Raw genomic sequence first — 19,523 nt, forward strand, 5'->3', positions numbered from 1 at the left:
GTTTTCCCCGGTGGGCGATCCTCATGAGAATCAGGTGGCATCCAGGGATCCGTGTGTATTGGCTAAGCGGTGCTTTACGACTTGAGACGAACGCCTTAGGGCGGCGTAACGGGTTAGCTATCCCGTTTTAGGCGTATATCTCCATCTTGGGATTCCCAACACGGCAGCCTACGCGCCGTATTCGATCGTATGCCAGGAGCACATGGCGCGTTTGGATCGATAATGTAACGGTAGTCAGTCCCCAGTAGGTTAGACATTCATTTACATGATTCTAACCTTGAATCCACCTATCAACTGAAAACTACGAACCAGTAGGGTGGGTTGAGCTCTACCGACCCCAGACTTTCAATAGACTGCCCAAGATGAAAACCATAAAGAAGCTCCGCGTGTCGAACACTGAGCCGGATCGCTAGTCGCTAGTCACACGCTCTTTTCCATTCCCTCGTTTCCGCTTCCAACTTCCCATTCTTCGTCATGTACCCCACAACTCTTCTTGCGGCCCTTGTGGCGCTTTCCCCTTCTCTGGCTGCCGCGCAGGTCGTTGGTACGGCCTATGGTTTCGCGACCGGCGTCACTGGCGGAGGTTCTGCTAAAGCTGCGGCGCCTTCTGACATTGCACAGTTAGTTCTTCCATCCAATCCTCTGAGTTCAAATTGTGACCATCGGACATGCACGTGCTAATACTGCGATTTATAGACTCAAGACCTGGCTGTCTGACAGCACCGCGCGTGTCATCCTGATCGACAAGACTTTCAACTACATTGGCAGCGAGGGCACCGTGTCCGAGAAGGGATGCCGTGCCAAGTCCGGCTGCAACGCCAGCAACGGTGGACAAGACACCATCGGCAAGGACTCGTGCGATGCCAACGAGAGCGAGGTCGACGTCAAGTACGACAAGGCTGCGAAGACCCAACTCACTGTTGGCAGTAACAAGAGTATCGTGGGCGTCGGCAGCAAGGGCATCATCCAAGGCAAGGGCTTGAAGATTCCCCAGGGTACCAAGAATGTCATGTACGTGACCACGCCCCCGGAGACCTGTCCTTCATTGACTAATCTTGCGAAGCATCCAAAACATTCACATCACGGTAAGGCAGATCAAGGCACATGCTATAGACTATTGACTTACAATGCCTTCAGGACCTTAACCCTCAGTACGTCTGGGGCGGCGATGGCATGAGCATTGAGGGAGTGGACGGTCTCTGGATCGACCATTGCAAGGTGAGTGAATTGATTCAACAGAAGTTCAGAAAGAGTGCTAAGACATTGGTGATGTAGTTTAGCAAGGCGGGCCGCATGTTCATCGTTTCGCAGTAAGTCCATCCATATCCCTCAATGGCCGGTTTGACAACAGCTAACGGGTTTCTCCATCAGCTTCAACCCGAGCACCTTCACCATCTCTAACACCGAATTCGACGGCGTAACCGCATACTCCAACTCTTGCAACAAGAATCAGTACTGGGGCACCATGTTCGTCGCCGATGGTGACAAGGTGACTCTTGACCGAAATTGGTACCATGACATGTCTGGTCGCGCCCCCAAGATCAGCGGCACCGGCACTACCGTCCAGGCGGTCAACAACTACTTCTCCGACAACCTCGGCCACAACTTTGACATCACCAAGGGCACCAACGTTCTGCTCGAGGGCAACGTCTTCTCCAACGCCAAGACCCCGATCACCACCGACTCGAGCTCCAGCGGTGCAAACATCTTTGACGTCCCCGACTCTGGCTCCATCTCCACCTGCAGCTCTTCGCTCGGCCGCAACTGTGTCGCCAACTCTCTGTCCGGCAGCGGCGCTTGGCCTAGCCTTAAGAGCACCGCGGCTCTGAGTGCTTTGGGCAAGAGCAAGGCCAACCTTGTCACCCCCATCCAGGCTAGCAACGTCAAGTCCACCGTGACGGGCAAGGCTGGAATCGGCAAGATCTAGGTCTTCCGTCGTCACAAGAATCTTGGAAAAACCCCACGGCAATAGCCAAGCACATATTTCCATTCTCATGTAACTTTATTGACTGCGTAAATACTACGCCGCATATTCTACCATACATACATATATACGTATTATCCAAGTTCTTTTGGTACAAGAAGACCATGTCATAAGTTTGACCGGATGTCCAAACATGCAGCATAAGCTTCATGGCAGGTGATACAAGGCGAGAAGCTTTCCCCCCCCCCTAGCTAAACATACAACCAACTTGTAATTTGGAGTTTTAGCTACCACCGCAGGCTTCCCAAACCAAAACAAACTTGGGTCGTCGGAGTGTAGCTTCAAACCTGCAAGGTTGATCGGCAAGACTTATTGTGCCATTAGCTTCGGATATACGTAGACGGCGGCATTGCCTTTTTGGGATCTCCGACGATGGGGAAGCCGATGCTTGTCAAATTCCACGCCGCCAGGCGAAAACTGGCTGGTTTTCTGCGACGCTTGTAATCAGTCCTTTGTAATTGTAATGCGAGACCGTGACATACCGATGTATTAATATTGGATGAAGATCGGGCTGGTCGGGAGGCTGCTAACCGCCGACGGAGTTTTGTTGGTACTGACGCCTGTGTGCGATCTTCTTTCGTTCACTGATGAGACAGAGTGTCCATCTGATATTGCCACAGAAATTGAATCATGATAGGAGTGATGTAATGACATGTGTAATTCCTAAAATGCATAAGAAGGCATTGGTCGCGAGCTTAGGTAGTTTGTGTGGATTTCCATTCCTTGCGCGAACCTTTCTCCTACATCTACCTTCGACCAAGTCCGCCCAGTATGGATGAGCTTCGACAAGCCTCTAATTTGTGGTATTCTCTTCGCCCTTTGCTGTCTCGTGCTGTCACCACATGCCAGATTTTCAATCCCCAATGCACCCTTGTGCCAGCAGATTCCGATATCTTGTGCCAGTATGACGTCGGAGTCGTGCTTCCCGATGGCACAAAACTTCTCGCCAACGTATTCAGATCACGCCGGGCCGAGGAGGATAGCCGCAAGGTCCCCGTGGTTATGTGCGCCCATCCATATGACAACCATAAGCTTCCAGCCTTGGGAAAGACGCCTCTTGGCGGCCCGCCGCATCAGTATCGACTGATTCCCCAGGCTGGGGGTAAACCAAAGTTCTCGAATGTCACTAGTTGGGAGTCTCCTGACCCAAACCTTTGGGTCCCAGCTGGCTACGCTGTTGTCAATCTCAATCTTCCCGGCTTCAGTGGCAGCGAGGGGATGGCTACTGTCATGTCAGACAATCAATCCAAGGCATATTATGAAGCCATCGAGTGGGTGGCGCGACAGCCATGGTGCGATGGTGCCGTCGGTCTCAACGGCGTCAGTTTCCTAGCCATCACACAATTTCACGTTGCTGCCTGCCGTCACTATGGAGGTCCGCCACCCGCATTGAAATGCATCGTGCCATGGGAGAGGCTCACCGACCCTCATCAAGACTCGATCTGCCCAGGAGGCATTGAAGATGCTGGCTTCCTCACATTTTGGTGGCACACAGAGGTCAAGCCTGCCCTTACCGGCTCTGCGGCCGATTTTATCAAGGACAACGACGCAAGCGTTGCCGGAATGCTCGTAAAGCATCCATTGATGAACACGTACTGGCGGGAGAAAGCCGCTCCGGTTGATGACATCGAACTTCCCATGCTAGTATGTGGGTCATTCTCGGACCATTGCCTTCACACACAAGGCTCCTTCCGGGCTTTCACTCGGGCTCGATCACGCCACAAATGGATCTACACACATCGCGGAGGCAAATGGGACGTCTTCTACTCGCCCGAAGTTCAACATCTGACAAAGCAATTCATGGACTGTTTCGTCAAGGGCGAGAGTAACAACGGCTTTCTATCCCATCCACCCGTGACGCTTGAGGTACGGTCAAGTCGGGACGTTATTCATGAGCGGCGGGGTGAGAAGGCTTGGCCATTGCCAGGAGTTACTTGGTCTAAGCTGCGTCTTGGCCCTTCCGGTCTGTCACGATCAAATCCAGAGAAATCAACCGAGCTATGTTATGAGTGTACCAATGGCCAAGTCAGTTTTGACTTCCGGTTTGACCAAGACACGGAGTTGACAGGAGAGATGAAGCTTCGACTTTGGGCCGAAGTTCGCGGGAAACCCGGACAGAGCCCTGTACCTAATGACCTCTTCCTATTCACCGCCGTTGATAAGCGCGACGTGAAGGGGAAGCCGGTTCGCTTTCACGGGTCTGTCGGGTTCACTGATGACTGGGTTACTCGAGGGTTTTGCCGAGCATCACGTCGTGAGCTGGACCAGATACATTCAAAACCATGGCTCCCTGTCAGCTCTGGCATCTCGGACCAGCCGCTTCGGCCTGGCGAAATCGTTCAAGTCGACATTGCACTGTATCCAAGCAGCACATTCTTTTCGGCCGGAGAATCTATCCGTCTGGTAATATCCGGCCAAGAAATCATCCGTAATCCGCCCTACCACAAGAAGGTAGCGGCTGGTCCTGAGAAGTGCGTTATGCATGTTGACGGGAAGTATGATAGCTTCTTATTGGTCCCGGAGTCCTCCTTGTGAACATCACAGGCTGAATTTGACTGCGAGTTTGAGTTCACGATGCAGGATAAAAGATGCATCCACCGCACTTAGGTGGTAATTGTTTGTTTGTACGTCAAGGGGACTTATCTAGATCTTTGTGTGCCCCAAGACTATCTACACGAATACCTATTCGCATTCATTAAAATTTCAACGGGGAAAGATTTGCCTTCGCAATAGTATTCCTATCGAAGACTAGAGAAACAATGAAAATTAACCTGTTCTTACCGGTACCCCATAGTCGGAGATATACGAAGCATATTTGTGCCCCTTGAACTGAAGTGTAGAGTTGAAGACATTTGATGATTGTGGCCCTATCGTGTGGCTGATCGGGCGCCAAATCACTGCGCCATGGAGGCCTGAGGTTGCCGTGAAGAGAATTGTGAGGCTCAATTCACGACTGTCACCGAAATGTTTTAGGCATACATGCGAAGTATTTCTCAATAAGGTCTAGTCACTCAAGATTGACAGTCACATGGGAGTGATATTTTGAGGCAGTGAGAGATAACGAGCTGATGACTTCCGTATTCTGTTTAGCATTGCGACCCCTCAAGCAGCCTCGTGGCAACTTCGATGTCGGCACGGTGTTGCACAGCGGGAGCCTGCATGATTCCCCTCAGCTCTTATCAACGAACGCAACCAATGATCCGTACCTTGCAAGAAAATCTCACCCGAACTCCGGCAGTCAAACCTCGTATCTGGGCAGTGCTAGGCTGACCAGAGGGAGGCCGCCACACAGGCTGGCGTGGGCGCCGCTGGAAAAGAGTACAAATGTTCGCGCCCAACCATTCCATCTCCCATGGTTTGACAAGCTATGTAAACTGATGCCACTTGACCTTAGAATTTTCGCAGCTCTGCCAGGCCGGTCACTCCTCCGGCTTCCAATAACAGTCGAAACCCGATCCTAGATACCGTTGCACACGTGTCACATAGACCAACACAAAGCCATGGTTTCACTCGGCCAGAACGCAACACTTTACTTCGATGATATTGGGAATTTCTTGGATAGAAAGATCGTACCAACTAAGGATACTAGCGGTGCTGACAATTGGTACTCTAAGTGCACCCACAAGATTCACGATGAGTGGATCAAAAACAACGCGACAAGTCAAGAGAATATTGCAGAAGGCCTCATCATGGATATTCATGGCAACAGGCTATTTCATGTAGAAGAGAACAAAAGAATCGTCAATGATTCCTGGGGGGTCAGTCTGTCTCTTTGCAGGGACTATTGCAGCCGCGGACACATCAAAATGGTAAGCTTCAACATCCATCCCTGTCTGTCACAGTTACTGTGAGACAATCGCCAACGTTATCTTACTGAATTATCAGGCCACGAATTTCAATCGTTTCGCTGCCGGGTCAACAAGCTATCTTCTTCCATGGCTGGCCCTTACGGCGCAGCTGCCATACGAGACAGGGGGTATCGACTCTGACATCTTGAGTGTCTGCGTTGGGCTTGGAAGTCCCATGCTAATGACAATTTCACTCATGATCACGATCCTGAATAAGACGTGGATTCATAAGGCATTCAGGAGCCTTAAAAGCCGTCATAGAGTGTATTTAAGGGAAGACAGGGGAAAAATGTCAGAAAGAGCAGATGCTGCTGTGGTAATCGCTGAAGTTGCACAACAAGCACCCACTCGTCTCAAACAGACAGAACAGTCGCTGGCCAGAGAAGTCTTCCTGGACAAACACGAGCGGTGGTGGAAACAAGCTCGAGACTATTTAGAGTCGACTCGACGAGGGGTAACGCTGTCACTTGTGGCTCAGATGTCCGTAGCAATCATAGCTTGGATTTTCACGGCGGTAGGATCCCTGCAAACGAAAGTGGGCAATACTGAGGAAGCCCTTATTCTTTCCTCTGGATCTCTCTGGATCTGGCTGGTATGCAAGCTTTTACTTACCTGTGAGGATATTTGAGGTCGAAAAAGGCCAGTGCTAATTGCAAAAACAATCTAGGTTCCTGTCATATGGGGCTGGATCCTTGTGGGCACACAGAACAAAGCAGAAACCATGCAAACGGCGCTCGACGATGAGACTGGGCCTGACGGCTATCAACCTGGAATTGAAGTTGCAGGTGATTTCCTGGCTGATCCACCATCGTCATCCGTCAACGCACAGGATTCGGTAAATGGAAATGAAGATAGTCGCCGTACACCCCCAAATCTCTGGATATTCAATGTCGCTGGATTCCAGAAGCAAGAAGGACCAGCCTTTAATTACGCCCGTACGCTGACCTGGATCAACTTCGCCAATAATCTTCTCATCGCATTTGAGGATGCGATTCGTCCGCACGAATTGATATCAGCTGGTCCGCAGCAACCTGCATCTCAAGCTGATTCACAGTCATCTCCAGCAGGATCTCAAGCCAACCCCACACATAACAACAGCACCACTAGCCCTCCGCCCCATTTGTACGAGTACTCAAATTTGGAGGAGCTCTCTGGGGCAAAGCCTATCTTTTGGAAAAACGTTGCTTTCTCGATTCTCATGGGCATCCTGGTCCAGTGGGGTACCACAATGCTTGCATTCATCCTGGCCTTTGAGACGGTCGTCAAGGGTCTGGGTTGCCGATCGGGTGGCTACCTCATCTATGGCATCCTATCAACTGCAGCATGCGTATCTCTACTTGTCTCTGCGGCACTTTCTCACGTGGCCATGCGAGAATATGAGAAGGAACGTTTCGAGAAGCCACCAGAGAATGGGTTTGGATTAGGAGCACATATCTGCAGAGCCTTGGCAGTTTTCTTGCGGCTACTGGGATGCTTCTTGCTAGTGGCTAATACTGTATGGCTTCTGCTGATCTCTATATGGGAGCTTATTGGCTTCTTTGATAGCTGCTACTGTGCGTCCACGGAGCTAAGTAAGAAAGAAGCCGGCTGGATCCTGTTGTTTAAAGGCACGGATGCGCTGAAGGAAGATGCGCAAGCGGCATGGGGAGTTGGAATTGGTTTGGGATTCGTTCTAATCTTCCTGGCAGGCGCTGTCTTTTATCTTGCCTCTCGACACAAACACCAGTAGCCCTACGGATGAATCTAAGCGTAACAGGTCTGGGTGTGGGGTGGAGACCGTCTCCGTTTCTAAGTGTCTACGCGGCTATATTTCCTATTTGCATGATGGATTTTAAGCTTTACATGGATCAGAACGACAGTAAGGATGGTTATCTAATAATATGTGTGTGACTATTATCCCATCGACTGCGAGATGATGTCGGTACATACATATGCGGGGTAGTAGCGAATTATGTTTTAATCCGACTTATATCCTTTTATTCCCGCGAATTAAAAGCTTTTAAAGGGGTAGATTTGGAGAAAAGTGGGTTATGCTTATACCGACGTTATCTCGCAGTCGATGGGATAGCTATCACCATAGACACGTTTAGAGACAGCAACAATAATAGCGATAACGACGTTGATGGTTATAGAGAGTATGTCAGAGAAGTTGTCTTTTTAGCACAGAGAGAATAGTTGGTCTTCTAAGTAAGCTCGTAGCAGTAGACTGCCCCCGCAGTAAATCTACCACAGCATGTGGCATTCATTGTTTGACGGGTAATGTTGCAATGCACCTCATAGCTAATCTCTCGGGTCACGACTGGCTATTACTTCACTCACAGGCGTCGGAGCAACGCTACACGTCCAATCCCCGTCTCACCGGTTGACGTGCAGCTTTGCGGGCGCTCAAGAACAGTGTCACTCCGGCCCTTCGACAAATCATCCGTGAAGAATCAAAGGAGACGCCCGCAGAGACCCCTATTCTGACCACATGCTACGTGCGGACTGGAGAGTTTGATCCACGACAGCAAGATGCCTACTGTTCATTGGTCCAGCATGATGGGTGGCCGTCCATGTAGTGCGCCATGGCGCCCGCTGAACTGCATCTTGAAACGTGATATCAGGGAATGCTCCAGTGTGACTGCTAAAAGAACGGCGGTTTATATATTCAAGAAGACAGCCATGAGTGATTGTTGTCTTCAACATCCTTTACTTCCAGGGTAAAGGTTTTTGAACCAAACGCCCAACGCAAAGACGCATCACTGAAGATACTGGCAATGTTTTCAGATGTCTGTTTATCTTACCCTATCTATCTAAATTTACTTACTGATAACTCACTAGGGAAAGGATACGCGGCCGTTTGGTCTGTTGCTGCTGAAGACTGCTTACATGTGTACGATGTAAGACCGGTGAAGTCTTGCCCTCAGCGGGAAAATACTACAAGACTCCGTGACGAAATCGAAAATAAGACGCATAATCAGCAAAAAAAATGTTCATTTTGAATGTTGAAGGAATTCCCTCTCAACACTAAGAAGAATCTTGATCTTATCACCGTGATTGACAACACGGAGGGGTTTTCACCGACTTCGGAGAGTGTCCGGCGGCATGGGACTTCAAAAATTGGTCAATCCAACTGCCAGATTCGGAAACGTCATTTCTGTCTGTCTGTCCGCTGGTCGTTCTCTTGCATTGAAAGAGCATGCGAGCTCTCGAGCCCAAAGATCAACCCCACGCCGACGTCACGGCAGACCGTCGGGCATAGGAGTCGAAGTTGGCCGAAAACCCCGCACAACTACTGACATGGGCTTCGATAGGCGAAGCTTGTTTCCACATCCAGCTCTCAAGCCAGCATGGCTAGCAGTTGAACTGCATGCTCGGCAGCGAGAGCCTGGCTGTTTACCTATCAGCACGTATGCGAGCTTATCATGATCCATACCCCAGGATCCGGCCGGGAAGTGGGAAGTGGGGCTGGGATGGCGGTCGCCCCCGAATCTACGGCACTTCGTTATTCTTTGAATTTCTTCATTGAAGTTCATCTGGCAAGTCCTGATTCAATTGTTTGAACCGCTAGATCAGATTAGACTTATTAACAAGTGGAACTCAGATAGTCACCACAACGTTTAATTCGCCTTCCTCCCCAGCGAGAATTTTGGCGCACATGGTCCAGCTCGCATCTGGCATGCCTGGCTTGCCGGTTGGCTAGGTAGTCCGAGATAAGAACGGGAGATAAGCAGACTGCGACGTCAACTTAGTCTCTCCGGCATTACGTATGCTTCATCTCAAGGATAACCTTACCTATCGTTCAAGAGGCGCTCCAACGGCTTCGGCCGTCATGGGATCGATGGCCGCTGCCAACCACGTGGGGTTCAACCGAAAACACCAGTTAGGAATTCCATGCACAAGTCGCCGTAATCACTGGCAATTCCCTACGGGACCGCTCCAGATTCCTATGCTAGAGCACTTACTTTTCTTGTAGGCCTATACTCTATAACTAGGTAGTTTTAACGCTGTTATCGTCGTCATTTTCGTCATTGGTATCGTTGCCCATCGTCATCATTCGTCGTTGTTATTTCTTCCACTTTCTTTCATCCCTTCTACGATTTATCATCCTCCCCGCATCAAGCTCACAGGCAACTTTTGATGACCCCACATGCCCAGCCTCTCCGCATGGCCGGCAATGCTGGAGCCGTCCATCCACCCGATGAGCAAGGACCGGCCCTGGGAGAGAACCCGCAGGACTGGGCCCCAAGATAACGAACCGATAATCCGTTTCTTCGCGGCTTGCGAGAAGAATCCAGTCGATTGGTCGAATGTTTCTTCTCGGACCTACTATCCAAGCTTGGCCTTGGTCTTATCAATCGATGCTCCGCAGCAACGCACCCTGGTGATCTCGACAGCCGAGCTGGTGGCAGGCAAACCAACGGCCAAGATTCGCTGAACAATCGTGTTTGGCAGCACATCATCATCTTACAGCTGGAATTTGGGATGAACCGCAACCGAAAGTCCCGCTGGCCGCGGCCCGCGATATCAGCATCCCCCGGCTTGTCTACCACGGGCCGGAACTGAATTCAGCAACTCTGTGCGATCATCCCGCTTGTGGGTGGGGTACATCACAAAGGTTCCTGCATGATAGCAAGCCCGGTCACGTAGCTCGCATCTCAATGTTTGTCGGAACGGTCTGGTGTCGAACCGAGTTCTGCAAATGAGGCTCCCGCTGGTTGGCGGCTCGACCTACTGTTCAAGGTTAGTCCAGATCAGGGTACGGATGTTGGTTGTGACATGGGAAACCGCTGTCAGTCGATAGTCTAATGGAGGTATTCTAGATTCTCGTTGATACGACTCCATCACCGGTGTCGGGGTTGGCCAGTATTGCGACATCATCGCCGGATATCTCGCCGATGGAGTTCAGAGAGAGTCCCGTACATAAAGAACACCAGCAGTCTCATGTAGATATGATATCTCAGAGCTCCAAGCGCCTCTTTGGGTATTCCATCCTGCCTGACAAGACAACTGCACTTCAGATAAGATGGGCTTCTCTTCGCTCACCCGCACCCTCGGTCTGGGAGCCCTGCTTCTGCTCGGCTCTGATATCATCCCTCAAGTGAATGGCCTCCCTAAGGCCCCATGGGCTCAGCAGCGCGCCAAAGGCCATGGCCGCAAGGCCCTCGCCCATGCTATGAGCAAACGCCAGCTCAGCAACAGCTCAGAGCCTGCGGACTGCGTCGTCCATGACCCCAATGACGTTGACGCCCCGAAGGAGAATATCTGGAGCGGCTTGACCGGCCCCGAGGCAGCCGGCGTCACGGAGTGGCTGTTCGCTCAAACGGAGCTGAACCTCACACAGAGTGAGAACGCCACCTCATGGGATAACACCATGTAAGTGAACCAGATTCCAGCTGCTCGGGACGTAGACTAACATCGGTAGTGTTCTTGTGGAGCTCATGGCCCCCAACAAGTCCGAAGCACTGGCATACATTGATGGCAGTGCCGCGGCCCCCGCCCGCTACGCCCACGTCTTGATCGACTTCAGCGCTTCCGAAGACCCGGAGTACCAAGATATCATCGTCGGCCCTCTTCCTGTCACTAACGGCACCACCAAGTGGGAGCGCCTTGACTACCCGTACACCCGCAAGACCAGTGGCCGCGTCCGCAACCTGGATGCCGATGATGATCTCGCCCAAGATTGGCTCTACGACGTCAGCAAGACCGTCGCAGATATCACCCTGGACCTGTGGAACGCTACTGCTCTTGGCCTCGACAACGACACCCTTACCATCTGGGGCATTGACCCTTACTACCAGGACGATGGTCGTGTCCAGCGCTGGGACACGTTCTGGAGCATCCCCAACACAATCTTCGACGTCGAGTCCATGATGCCCATGGGTCTGTTCTTCATGTCAGACGTCACCGGCCGTGACCCTTCTCAATGGACTGTCGAGGGATGGTACTACAATGGCATCTTCTACGAGACCACTGAGGAGTTCCGCAACGCTTACTGGAGCGGAAAGGTCGAGAAGCTTGGCGGCAACTGGGCTGGAGACTGGTCTGCGACCGACCAGCAGGGCGAGGTCCTCCCTCTTGACACCAACGCTCCGCCCACCTCAGTCGCCCCCCAAGGTGCCAGATACTCCGTGGACCCCGACAGGAAGTACGTCGAATGGATGGGCTGGAGCTTCTACGTCGGCTTCACGCGCGACACCGGCATGGCCCTCTACGACATCCGCTACAAGGGTCAGAGAATCCTGTACGAGCTTGGCCTTCAGGAGGCCTTGGCTCACTACGCCGGCAGTGACCCTACCCAGTCTCACGTTGCCTACCTCGACACCTACTACGGATTCGGCCCCTTCGCCTTCGAGCTTCTCAAGGGATACGACTGCCCGTCATACGCCACCTACCTGAACTCCTCCTTCTACGTCTCCGAGACAACCCACACCCACCTGAACAGCATTTGCCTCTTCGAGTACGACGCCGACTACCCGATGGCTCGCCACAGCTCGCAGGAGTACGTCACCGCCACCAAGAACGTCTACTTCACCGTTCGCTCCGTGTCCACTGTCGGAAACTACGACTACATGTTCAGCTACTCCTTCTTCCTCGACGGGTCTGTCGCGGTCGAGGTCCGCGCCTCCGGCTACATCCAGGCTGCCTTCTACGCCAAGAACGAGGGCTACGGCTTCAAGATCCACGATAACCTGTCCGGCTCCATGCACGACCACGTCCTCAACTTCAAGGCCGACTTCGACATCTTTGGCACGGAGAACAGCGTCCAGCGCATGCACCAGGTGCCCACTACCCAGGTCTACCCGTGGTCCAAGGGCAAGGCCCTCAACACCATGAAGGTCGAGCGCGAGTTCATCGAGAACGAGGACCAGGGCCGGTTCGACTGGAGCTACAACAACCAGGACCAGCTCTTCGTCCTCAACCAGGAGGTCAAGAACAGGCACGGCGAGTACCGCGCCTACCGCATCCTGCCCTACACCGGTCTCGCGCACCTGACGGTGAAGGACTCCAACGTCCTCAAGAACGCGGCCCGATGGGCTGAGCAGGACATCATGGTCTCCGTCCGCAAGGACACCGAGCCCCGCAGCAGCCACCCATACAACAACCAGGACGTCGAGAACCCGCCCGTCAACTTCAACGACTTCTTTGACGGCGAGAGTCTGAACCAGACGGACCTGGTGCTGTGGCTCAACCTCGGCATGCACCACGTCCCGCATACCGGCGACCTGCCCACCACGGTCTTCACCACGGCGCACTCGGGCATCCAGTTCATGCCGGCCAACTACTTCGAGGTCGGCCCCAACGTCGAGACGGTCAACATGGTCCGCATCAACTACCACGACGGCAACACCACGGACGTGTTGACTTTCGGAGCCGAGACCGATGCTTGCGGCTTGGATTACGAGCCCACCCAGGTGGACCTGTGGGAGTACAAGGGCGATGTTGTCGTTCGCAAGTTTCCCTACTTGCCCGACGATCCTTATTATGAGACGGACAGCATTGTCTAAGTGATGCAGGTCTGAAATGTACATAATCTTAATGATCCTAGGATGAACATTCATGAGCATATGACAGAGACAAGGAGACGCAGAGAGAGAAGAGTAAGGCGGAGGAGAAGAAATGCGAAGCGGGGTTGGTGGGGGAATCAGGGGATGCATTGTCTCCTCATGATGAAATTACAGTAAAAATAATTCCTTCTTCCAGAAACAGCACGATGCAGAATGGAAGTTTGATCGATCGGAATGGCGTGATATCTGACCACTTGTTTATTCTGAGGCACGGAAAGATGTGCATTCAACCGGTCGCAAGTTATTCCTGTCTTCATGGATACACCGTTGTGTCTGCCGACATATTAGCGCGGGTCGCAGTACAAAGTCGTGTTCCAGGGATCGGTCAGCCTCGGTTCACAATCTGTGTTAGGTATTTTCAACGCAAGAATGCGCAACCATCATCTAATTAAACAGGTTACAACTTTATATCAACGGTGATCCATGTTTCGCGTGTGCCCTTAGCGAACCACTGCCCAATGCTGGAGAAAAATAGCGACAGGATCTCGGACTCTGCAGTAAGACGACTGGTGCTGCAACCACATCGATGACTTCCACCAATCATGTCATTAAAGGCAGAGTTAAAATTGGAGATTCTGCCCGAAATAGGTATATTTTTCTGCTTTCCCCCTTCCTCAATGCCTCCCGTCCCCTCCCGTCTTGTCATCCACTCTCCCTAACAACGGTCAACATCCAAGGGAGCATGACAGGATCGACAGATCATCATCAGGGACGAAGAGGACGGGGTCTCCAGGAACAACGCAGGCGACAGCCCCGTCTTCACGCCTCCAAAATTCGAGACCGTGAGACCTGTACCGATTGTCAGGTCATTGATCATCGCTGATCGCCCGGAGCAGCCTCCGCGCGGAATCCACAACGTTCCTCGGTTGCAGCAAATATTGTGTCCCGGCCAAGCGGTCGCCCGGTCGCCCTACAGCAACAAGCGCCGGCCCCAACTCCCAGGTTTCCCCGGCTAGAAACATCACAGGCAGCAGCAGGGCCCCCCCAAAAACACATTCACGACGGTGTCGTCGATAATATCGCCGACGTGTCTTACGCAGAGAAACGGAGCATACCGTGCTGGCCCTAGCCGTCCATCCCTAGACGCCAAGTGACAGGTTCGCGAGTCCTCGGCAATCCCTTGAGACCTGGCCGGCGTTGGCATTCCTGGCCCGGGAACTTTTTATTTCTTGACAGCTCCCACAACTGTCTCTCTTTCGGTGGATGTCTCCCGACGCACACACGAGATGGATTCTTAAGCTATGTGGCTATCTCATGTTTCTGTTTATGTCTCTTCTTCCCGCGCTAGTGCCGGTAGCGCATGTCCTAGATCATGTAGCGACCGGCGTCGATTGGCCCTCCAGCTCGGCCGTGGCGTCAGCAACCAACCCTCGGATTGGGAGGACAAAGGCGCCGCGGGGTGTACCAGACGATGTCACGTAACCTGGCGGAAGCTTGAAAGCGCCTCACTCGTGGAGGTCAAGTCTCTCCGCAAGAGGCTTACTGGCTTCCGCCTTGCCACATGCTTCTTCATGCTTCGCAATATCTCCAGCGTTCTCTCTTACTGTCACTACCTTGGACTTGCATTAGCTCGGCGCATGATTTCACGATCCCATCATTGCGGCCATTTTTGGAACCCCAGCAACATCCGGGACAACGTCTTGTGTCTTACCAGCTAGACGTCTAGATTCGCAGTCGTCATCGTCGGGCAGCAAAAGAGCTCCTCTTCTGCTCTCCCTCGATGCTGGGTGTTTCAGACATTCAGCTTGACAGGCCACATACGACTACCACTGCGAGGCACCGAGGTTCGAGATATGAGCATTCCGGCCAGCCTATCACATCTCAATCGCACGACAAACGGCAGTCTTCCCATAGTCTCCCATACCATCATCCCATCGTATCCCCCCGATGCTATCGAGGGGGTTCGAGATACGCCACCGTCGCCCAGTCTGCGCCGAGCACGCGCATGAAGCCATCCAGCCACAACTTCGAGAAGCGACCTAGCGCGCTCTCTTCATACCAGAGGCTGTCGTTCGGTGTCTGCCACCTCGGTGTCTGCCATGACGCTCCACGGCTAGCACGTCAAGGGCGGGAAACGGGAAAATGATAGGGATCCACCCCAATGTCTCCGTAAGTAAATCAGGCACTACGGTGACATGTCTAGCAGAGACAGACGAGTTCACCTTATCGAGGCTATTACCACGGGGATTGAGCCGGTTTAGCTCGCTGTCAATCCGCCTCACCAACAGCGCTGTCTCAATGTCTCCGAAGGATCGGATCTGAAGGCGATGTCTCACGGTATCCATCTTTTCCATTTTCTTTTCTTTCTCAGGTCCCAGCCGCTCTCGTGTACTCACCGGCAAGATACCCTGCAATGATTGTGCTTTGAACCGCGGAACCGCGAGCAATGCCCTTTTCGAGGCTGCCCGTCTCGGCCAAGAAGCAACAATATTCAGCCCCGGGATCGCATCTTTGACTCCGATCCGAGCTATTCGGTCGAAAAAGCAATTACGAATCCACATCTTGACCAATCCATCTCACAGATCTGAGGCGTAAAGAAACCATGAAGACGCCGTGCGCTTGCCCGATCGGAAGAATCCGTCTCCAGAGAGCTGGGTTGGCTGCGCACTAACATACGCGCACCCAACATCCCGCCTGCATGTGCTCTTCTTTCTTTCAACAGCCAAGCCACGCAAGCCATGGTTCCTGATCGACTTCTGCACACCGAGATGCAGGGCCAAGATAACCTCTGGCGCGCCACGTTGGGCCCGGCCATGCCCGTCTGTTCTGCTGGAGGAAAAAGCACACTGCATGGGACGAACACACCCTAGTCTCGGCAGCCAATCCCCTTTCAAGCGCACTCCCTCCAGCTTTCTGATCTGAACCTCCCACCCCATCCATCCATCTCACACCCAACCACCTCCCCTCTATTTTTGTGAGACTACCGGCTTGGCCGCACCCATTCCGACGGGACCTTTCAGCCGTCGACGCAACCGTGCCTCTCGAGGCGTACCTTCTTTTCTCCCACTACGCCACGTGACTAGAGTGCCTCCACGGCTTTTCGACCTCCCTCGTCCAAGTTTAGCTGTACCCGTCGATGGGCGCCGGGGCAAGGCCGGGGTCCTCGTGCCTGGGACGATGGGCTCAACCCAACGTCGCCGGGTTCTATTTTGGCTGCGGAGACTATTCTTCAGGCGTGGCGCTCACCTATGGCATCTACCGGTGGGCACCACATGTGACGGGTCATGAAGGCATTCGCCCTTCAGCATCATGAAGGGGGTCTATATCAGGCCATCGGGGTCCTCTCCCTTGGTGATCTTCTTTTCCCCATCACACCAGAATCAAAAAATCCAAGAACACCATTTCCTAGTCACTTTTTCCTATCTCTTTTCCTTTTTCTCTTATTTCCTTATTTCTTTTGTCTTCTCTATATCTTTGGCTTATTTCCTCATCTCCCATCACTTTGTCATCTCCTGTTCCGACCTCTTCTCATCGTCCTCTTTCGTTGGCTTTGAGCTGTCCTGCTTGTAAGTCGTCTTATGCATGATGAGGCCTCTCGAGCCACTGTACTGACAACATCACCAGTTCTTCCCTTACCCTCGCCGACCATGTCTTCCAATTCCGCCATGGCTTCCTCTATAACTCTTCCAGTCGAAGAAGTGCACCATGTCAACCCTGAGCTGTCTCTTACACCACCTGCGAGGGCCTTCTTCCCGTTGAACAGCCGCAACTCTTCAACACACACTCTCGTTGTTCCGGAGCCTGCTCACGAAGCCCCGACGTCCGTCGCTTCAACCCACGATTCCGACGACGATGAAGACGAGATTACCGTTCCCGATAAGAAAGGCAACCGGGCCTACCGGTTTCTGCGCTGGAACTTTGGCTCCGTCTACCGTCGCATCTTCACCATCGCCTTCCTCGCCAACATCGCGTGCCTCATCTTCGTCATCCTCAACTCCGTCCTCACCGGCGCCGCCCTGACTCCCCAGACCTGCGCCACAGCCGTCTCCGCCAACATCCTCGCGGCCCTCTTCATCCGCAACGAGCACACCGTCAACGCAATGTTCAAGGTCTTCGTCCTCTTCCCCGCCAAGGCTCCCTTGTCCGTCCGCCGCGCCTTTGCAAAGGTCTACTCCTACGGTGGCATCCACTCCGGCTGCGGCGTCGCCTCCTTCTTCTGGTTCGTCCTCTTCCTCGTCGTCCTCACCGCCGAGATGGACCGCCCCAGCTCCGCCCTGCGCGCCTACATCCTCCTCGACAGCTACCTCATCGGCCTCCTCCTCTTCCTGATCATCGCCTTCGCCCACCCGCGCGCCCGCGTGCTCCTGCACAACTGGTTCGAGGGCACCCACCGCTTCCTCGGGTGGTCCGTCGTCCTCCTTTTCTGGGCCCTTGTCATGATGCTCGCCGAGGACTCCAGCGACGCCGCCAACATCCCCTACGCCGCCTCCGTCGTCATGACCCCGTCCTTCTGGATGCTCATCGTCATCACCGCGCTCGTCGCCTACCCCTGGACCCGCCTGCGCCTGCGCGACGTCGAGGCCGAGGCCATGTCCGCCCACGTCGTCAAGCTCAACTTCGACTTCGCCGACGTGCACTACGGCCAGGCCGTCCGCCTCACCGACGCGCCGCTCCGCGAGACGCACGCCTTCGCCGTGATCCCGAACCCCGCCGCTCCGACCGCCGCCGACGCCGAGAAGGGCCAAGTCAAAGGACTCAGCAACGCCGGCAAGAAGGGCTTCTCGGTGCTCGTGTCGAATGCCGGCGACTGGACAGACAAGATAATCAAGAACCCGCCCAAGAAGATCTGGACGCGCGGCGTCCCGCAGTACGGCGTGCTCCGCGTGGCCGGGCTCTTCGAGCCCTGCATTGTGATTGCCACCGGCTCCGGCATCGGTCCGTGTCTGAGTCTGTTTGTGCAGAAGCCCGATCACCCGGTGCGCATCATCTGGTCCACGCAGCGCCCCGCCGAGACGTACGGACAGGCGGTGATCGACACCATCTACAAAGCCGACCCGAACGCCGTCATCATCGACACCAAGAAGACGGGCCGTCCCGATCTGGTTGCAATTACGTACCGCATCTGGGAGAGCAGCCGTCGCCAAGCGGGTATTGCGCAGATTGAGAACGCCGGCGGCAAAAAGATGGGTCCTTGTGAGGCGGTGGTGATCATTTCCAACCAAAAGGTGACGAGGAAAGTCGTATACGGGCTTGAGAGCAGGGGCATTCCTGCCTACGGTGCGATTTTCGACTCTTAGACGGGGTTTGGGGTCAACCGAAGAAGGGGTAAAAAGGGATAGAGCACGCGTTTCTTTTTCATTTCAGGTGGCTTTCCTCGGAGACCGCATGCATCAGCACGGAGTTTGGCATAGCGGGCATCAGCGACACATAGACTTGGGCTCATTTACTGATCTTCTTTCACCCACTCATTAAGCTTTACAATACCATTGCAATTTTCATTCAATCTCATAAACCACTGAAATTCTACAACCTTCCTCTCGGGTGAGTTTTGAATGTGAATATGATGTTTACATCAAGTAAATGATGTGTGGATGGTATGCAAAGGGTACATGTGCAAATTTTTCTTTGGTCTGACCATCAGCCAATCACGGCACCCATATGGTCGGTTAGCTCAGTTGGTTAGAGCGTGGTACTAATATCTTATCTGAGGTATTCAGTAATGCCAAGGCCGGGAGTTCAAGCCTCCCACTGATCATTGTTTTTGTTATTTGCACATAATGTGCATGAGGTATTCAGAATCGCAAGAACGAAGGACACTCTTATTTATTCATGATGATGCTGTCAGTGGGTGGCGTTTAGGTCGGATGGAGGAAGGTTCGGCCCACGTTCCGCCAAAGGAAGGAATGTTTGTGGTGGGAAGCACCTACCAGCGATTGAAATACAGCACCCCACCTTCCCTAATTCCCGCCCTTTCTTTCCCTGTGCCAAACTTCAGCCAAACTTCAACCTCTCATCACCACAATCACCAACTTGTTTGTCCTGGAACACTAAAGTACGACTTACCGACCATCGTTAGATTCGGATCTCGGCATCATGACTCTTGGCTACTGCCTAGGAGCCCCGAGTCAATGAACAGCCGTCGATTGCCGCATCTCTGGTAGCCCCTACCGACTCGGACCAAGAGATCACGTCGACGACTAACGA

The 19,523-nt window shown here is 53.1% G+C and overlaps 5 protein-coding genes across 5 annotated transcripts; all 5 read left to right on the forward strand.

The window, feature by feature from the left end:
- Window positions 1–474: 474 nt before the first annotated feature.
- On the forward strand, window positions 475–1,927 carry pelF-1-2 (putative pectin lyase F-1; the record flags this gene model as incomplete). Its single annotated transcript, XM_032022987.1, has 6 exons — window positions 475–620; window positions 697–1,011; window positions 1,064–1,085; window positions 1,138–1,218; window positions 1,276–1,310; window positions 1,372–1,927. 6 exons carry the CDS (start codon window positions 475–477, stop codon window positions 1,925–1,927), a joined length of 1,155 nt encoding a protein of 384 aa, XP_031880214.1.
- An 828-nt stretch (window positions 1,928–2,755) lies between these two features.
- cocE-9 (Cocaine esterase) lies at window positions 2,756–4,519 on the forward strand (the record flags this gene model as incomplete). The annotated part of the gene is made up of 1 exon (XM_032022988.1): window positions 2,756–4,519. One exon carries the CDS (start codon window positions 2,756–2,758, stop codon window positions 4,517–4,519), a length of 1,764 nt encoding a protein of 587 aa, XP_031880215.1.
- A 2,034-nt stretch (window positions 4,520–6,553) lies between these two features.
- CGGC5_v006310 (uncharacterized protein) lies at window positions 6,554–7,561 on the forward strand (the record flags this gene model as incomplete). The annotated part of the gene is made up of 1 exon (XM_032022989.2): window positions 6,554–7,561. The coding sequence occupies one exon, from the start codon at window positions 6,554–6,556 to the stop codon at window positions 7,559–7,561; it is 1,008 nt and encodes a 335-aa protein (XP_031880213.2).
- A 3,276-nt stretch (window positions 7,562–10,837) lies between these two features.
- On the forward strand, window positions 10,838–13,319 carry AOCY (Primary amine oxidase, lung isozyme; the record flags this gene model as incomplete). The annotated part of the gene is made up of 2 exons (XM_032022990.2): window positions 10,838–11,187; window positions 11,237–13,319. The coding sequence occupies 2 exons, from the start codon at window positions 10,838–10,840 to the stop codon at window positions 13,317–13,319; spliced, it is 2,433 nt and encodes an 810-aa protein (XP_031880251.2).
- A 3,136-nt stretch (window positions 13,320–16,455) lies between these two features.
- CGGC5_v006312 (Adenylate-forming reductase) lies at window positions 16,456–18,616 on the forward strand (the record flags this gene model as incomplete). The annotated part of the gene is made up of 3 exons (XM_066151680.1): window positions 16,456–16,580; window positions 16,875–16,885; window positions 16,944–18,616. 3 exons carry the CDS (start codon window positions 16,456–16,458, stop codon window positions 18,614–18,616), a joined length of 1,809 nt encoding a protein of 602 aa, XP_066008909.1.
- Between the last annotated feature and the right edge of the window lie 907 nt (window positions 18,617–19,523).

This window comes from Colletotrichum fructicola (genome assembly GCF_000319635.2).
Source record: "Colletotrichum fructicola Nara gc5 chromosome Unknown KSG_Nara_v1_contig03, whole genome shotgun sequence".
Classification (NCBI taxonomy): Eukaryota; Fungi; Ascomycota; class Sordariomycetes; order Glomerellales; family Glomerellaceae; genus Colletotrichum; species Colletotrichum fructicola.